Genomic DNA, 4660 nt, shown 5'->3' on the forward strand with positions numbered 1-4660 from the left:
AGCAGGAATTACTTTTATTCCTATGAATAGCCAGGGAGACCAAGTTCCCTGACATCAGCCAGCCCAGCTGGCAACGCTCCTGATCCATGTGACACTTGTGTCCTTCAGTGCTGGTGATGCCAGAGACCAGAGACCCCCTGGGCCACACAGGGTTCCCTCGAGTGCTGGCACAGTCACAGCCACCCCTACAACTGTTTCCTTGAGGAGCAGGTGAAGCTGGCAACAGGAGCTCTGCCCACTGTAGGAAAGACAGAAGAAAAGGGGAGCAGGTAAAATGAAGCAGTGCTGGGAAAGCTGTGCCCTGCCAGAAATCCCTTTGGCAGCTTAGGGCAGAGCAGTTCCCAGCCCAGAATCTTCCTGTGCTTCTATCAGCTCCTTATTTCGCTCTGGGGCAGATAGTCTTTCTTCCTCTGGCTGCTCAAGCAGCAGGAAAGCTTCCTTTGTGGGAAGCAACCAGGGCATGAGGCTCCTCCTCCCATGGCTTCCATGCCTGTCCCTCTACAGGGACTCGAGCTCTGAGGCTCAGCTGTGTCAACACGTGCATGTGCAGGCACCCAGCTGGGTACATCTGGCAAGCCAGGGGCACTGCACAGCACGACTCCCCAAAAGCCTCCACTGTGCAGTGGGGCTGAATCCTGGGCAAGCCCTGGAGCTACTCCAGCCCCAAGGCAGCCAAGCCCCCTCCTCAGAACCTCCCCCTGCCACCCCTGAGCCCAGGCTGGTATGGGCAGCTCGCACCCAGGGGCCCACCCCAAGAACCTGAGTGGTGTCTGGGGAGCAGTTCCAGGGTCTATGGGGCCGGGTCCCGCTCCAGCTGCTCCACAGCCTGCACGAGATCTTGCACAGCTCTGTCCACGTCTGCCCGTGCCGTGCTGCGCCCCACGCTCAGCCGCAGCGCGTTCCGCGCCACCTCCAGGGGAATCCCGCAGCTCAGCAGCACCGGGGAGGGCCTGGAACACAGCCAGGGGGCAGAGGATGGACACGAAGCTGAGGAAGCCCCACACATCAGCAGGGAGCCTCACTGAGCTGCGTGAGGAAGCACATCTGCAGATGCACTCCAGGCAAACCTGTCCCCTGCACAGCGCACCGCTTGCTTTCCAGGGGCACCCAATCCCACTGGGTTTGTTGCCCTATGGGGAATCTGGCTCTTCTAAGAAGAACCTGTTCCATGTCCCTGTGGGTTGGCAGCTCTGCCAGGTCCACAGGGCATTACTCTAGACCAGGCCAAAAGCACCCCTATCCCCATATCCCCTAAAGGAGCCATCTGGAGGGCCAAGATGGGCTGGAGCAGGAGAGCCAGGCACAGACACAAGGCAAGCTCTCTTCTGGTAGTGCCAGCAGTTCAAAAGTACTTCCAAGCTCAGCTGGATCACCAAAGCTGGGAGGGACAAACTCCTTCCGAGCAGCAATCGAGCGTTCCAGCTGTGTCTCCTGCAGTAATCTCCTTAACAGCCCTTCAGCCCCTCTGGAAAACTCTGTACCCTCTTTGTTCCAGGTGATGCTGCCCAAGCTACCCACTGTCCCTTTCCCTGCCTGTTTCCATCCCTCCCTCCTGCTGTCCTCTGGGAAGACACCCAAGGGCTGGAAAAGCTGTCTGCTCACCGATCCCCCTTCTCAGAGTGGCAGGCAGCCCCGACGCTGGCAAGGAGCACCTTGCAGTGGGCCAGCACCCTTCGTCCTGCAGCACAAGCAACACAAGCACAGCTTTCCCAATGTCAAGGCTCTCTCCAGGGACTACTCCTGCCTCACCTCCCTGCCCACCAGCCAAGCACCCACTAGTCTCAGCCACAGGTGCTGGTGAGGGGCAGGTGCTTGGCTGTGCGTAACCATCGCGGGACAGCAGTAGGGTAAGAGCTACCTTGAAGGCCTGGGCCCAGGATGGAGAAGTTACAGGTGTTGCAGAGTCGCTTGGAGCCCTTAAAGTGACTGTTGAAGCAAATCCTCTGCTTCCCAAAGGAGGCCTGGAGAAATCAGAGGGCTGTGAACCTCTCTGGGTTCCCAAGAGGAACGTCCTTATGAGGGGGTGGGCATGGCCAGAGGGACATACTCACCCTGCTCCAGGCCACACATCCTGCAGCCTGAGACTGCGGGAAGGGACCAGATTTGCTCACCTCCAGCGTGGCCTCCAGGTAATCCCGGACATCCCGCATATGAGCCTCATAGGCCTCCCAGTTCTTGCTCACTAACTCTGCAGCCTGAGAACACCCAGACAGGCTCCACCAGTGACCCTTGGACACCTCCCTCTGTGCGTGGTCCCCGGGATGTGAGCCCAGCCTGGAACAGCCTCTGCAGTGCCAGGTCCCCTGTGTCCCCTCTCAGTGCCCTGTGCCATGTGAGCTGTGTGACTGCCAGGGCTGCAAACCCACAGCAAGCGCCCCAAAGCACCTCCTTCAACTGGCACCAGAAAGCCCCACCGCCTTTCCCAGTTCACCCTCCCTCCCACATCCCAAGTTTGTCCCTTCTGATGACCAGGGAGCACAAGTGGCAGTCTCTGTGCTAGGTTTGCACTGCTCACCCCATCCCGACTAACCTGGCCAAGGCCGGCGATCATCGGGGTGTTCTCAGTGCTGGAAGGGAACAGGGACCAGTGAGTTATTTCTCAAGACCAGAAACCCAACCTTGAGACACAGACATTCCCTCATGGGACCCCTCACTGGTGGCAGGGGGTCCTGGACACCTCTCTGAGGTGGTTGAGAAGGAGGTGGTTCCACCCTAAGGTTCCACCCTTGGTAAAGCCTGAGCTCCAGGGAGTTTCCATGCGTGGATCCATTTCCCTGCCGTGCTGGGCTGCTTGCCCAGGGCTGGCAGGTGACAAAGTGCCAGCTCAGCTTGGACAAGGCAGCCCATGTGGCTTGGCCACCAGCCAGAGGCCCAGCTCTCCAGGTAACCACCTGCCCCCTTACCCTGGCCGGAAACTCCTCTCCTGTCCCCCTCCGAAGAGCATGGGGTGCAGCGGGGTGGTGGTGCCGAGGCCGCGGGCGTACAGTGCTCCGATCCGCGGGCCGTGGAACTGCGGGGACAGCCACGGTGACCCTGGGGACACTGACACACCGACAGTACTGACAGTGCTTCCTGCCCTCCTGCCCAGATCTGAGTGCCCTCCAGGGCTGGCCCCTGCCCATCGCACAGGCGCAGGCTGCTGCAGAGCTCTTCCCCATCCTCAGTCTCCTGCCCCCCAGCCCAGACAGGTTCCGCAGGAGCGAAGTCTGTCTGCAGAGCCCCACCCAGCAGGAGAACTCTGGCCACCACGAGGTACCAAGCTGTGTGTCCCCCTGGCAGCCCAGCAGAGATGTCACACGGGGTGACTAGCAGCAGGGCCACGCAAGCAGGGCCACACCTTGTGTCCCACGATGGTCAGGTAGTCCACGCCCAGCTCCTGCACGTCCACGCGCCCCTTGCCAATCATCTGTGCTGCATCCGTGTGCACCAGGACCCTGGGCAGCCCCTCCGCTGCTCTGCGCTGGTTGAGGGCACAGACGCGCTGGCTCAGCTCCGCGACGGGCTGGTGGCAGGGAGGAGGGTCTGCATCCCATTCTGCTACCTCCTGTCACCGCCTCTTTGCGAGGGTGTCCCCACCCCATCCCCCTCACTGCCCACACTCACCATGATGACCCCTGTCTCATTATTGGCCAACATGAGAGAGACCAGGCAGGTGTTTGGCCGGATGGCAGCCAGGACATCGTCCACCTCTGCCTGCCCGCTCCGTGGGGACACAGGCACAAAAGTGGCTTCTGCAGGCCAGGAGACAAGCCCTGAGGTTGGCTGGGTAGGTTGAAAGTGCTCGGGGCTGGCCTGTGCCCCGCTGGGCAGGGCAGGAGTGTATGGAGCACAGGCACAGAGCAGGGAGGTGTCACATGCAGCTTGGGGGAACGCGGGCACCAAAGGGGAAAATGGTGCCCTTCTCCAGCGGGAGAAAGTGGAACATCACAGAGCATGCAGGATCTTGCCCTCCTCCAAAAACACCAGCAGAGACCCCCCATTCAAACCCCATCTGTGCCTGTGCCACTCACCTGCCAGGCCCTCCCTCCCTAGCTGCTCCAGCGGCAGGCGGATGGAGTCATGCTCCACGCTCGATGTCACGATATGTGGTGTTCCCCGGCTGTCCCCTCTCCCACATTGGCTCTCGTGGAAGTGCCTGCAGGCAGTGTGGATCACCATGTTGTTCGCCTGAAGGGAAGAAGGAGAGGGAAAATGGAGGCTCAGAAGGAGCACAGTGCCATTCATTCCCACCCTCCTAATCGCTGCTTGCTGGAGAGGGGGTGGTGGGCAGGGATTCCCAGGAAGGGGGTCCCCCCTGCTCCCACCTCCGTGCCCCCTGAGGTGAAGACGATGTCCTCGGGGCGGCCTCCCAGCATCCTGGCCAGGCTCTCCCGTGCGCTGCCGATGAGCTCCTTCGCCTTCCTGCCTGCAAGACCAGACCTGGCAGCTCCCGCGGGCTCCCATCACCACAGAGCCCAGCCCGTCCTGGTCCCTACCTGTGGGGTGGGAGCTGCTGGGGTTGCCCCAGGCCTGGCACATGGCATCCCATACGGCCTGGGCCACCTCGGGGGCCAGCGGGGTGGTGGCGTTGTGGTCCAGGTACACCTTCCTGTAGGGCAGGGGCAGATAAGGGGTGCTGGGGGGCACACAGGGGAGCAGGGAGTAGGGCAGGGCCTCACCC

At 61.4% G+C, this 4660-nt stretch overlaps 1 protein-coding gene across 1 annotated transcript; it reads right to left on the bottom strand.

Annotated features, from left to right (window-relative positions):
• On the bottom strand, positions 1-4659 carry SCLY (selenocysteine lyase; the record flags this gene model as incomplete). Its single annotated transcript, XM_017729393.1, has 12 exons — positions 1-238; positions 760-950; positions 1603-1678; positions 1859-1961; positions 2112-2195; positions 2531-2567; positions 2904-3010; positions 3338-3502; positions 3604-3731; positions 4011-4167; positions 4305-4405; positions 4476-4659. Coding segments are annotated over 11 exons (1302 nt in total), but the record flags the coding sequence as incomplete, so codon positions are not given.
• Between the last annotated feature and the right edge of the window lies 1 nt (position 4660).

Source organism: Corvus brachyrhynchos, unplaced genomic scaffold (genome assembly GCF_000691975.1).
Source record: "Corvus brachyrhynchos isolate BGI_N302 unplaced genomic scaffold, ASM69197v1 scaffold63, whole genome shotgun sequence".
Lineage (NCBI taxonomy): Eukaryota > Metazoa > Chordata > Aves > Passeriformes > Corvidae > Corvus > Corvus brachyrhynchos.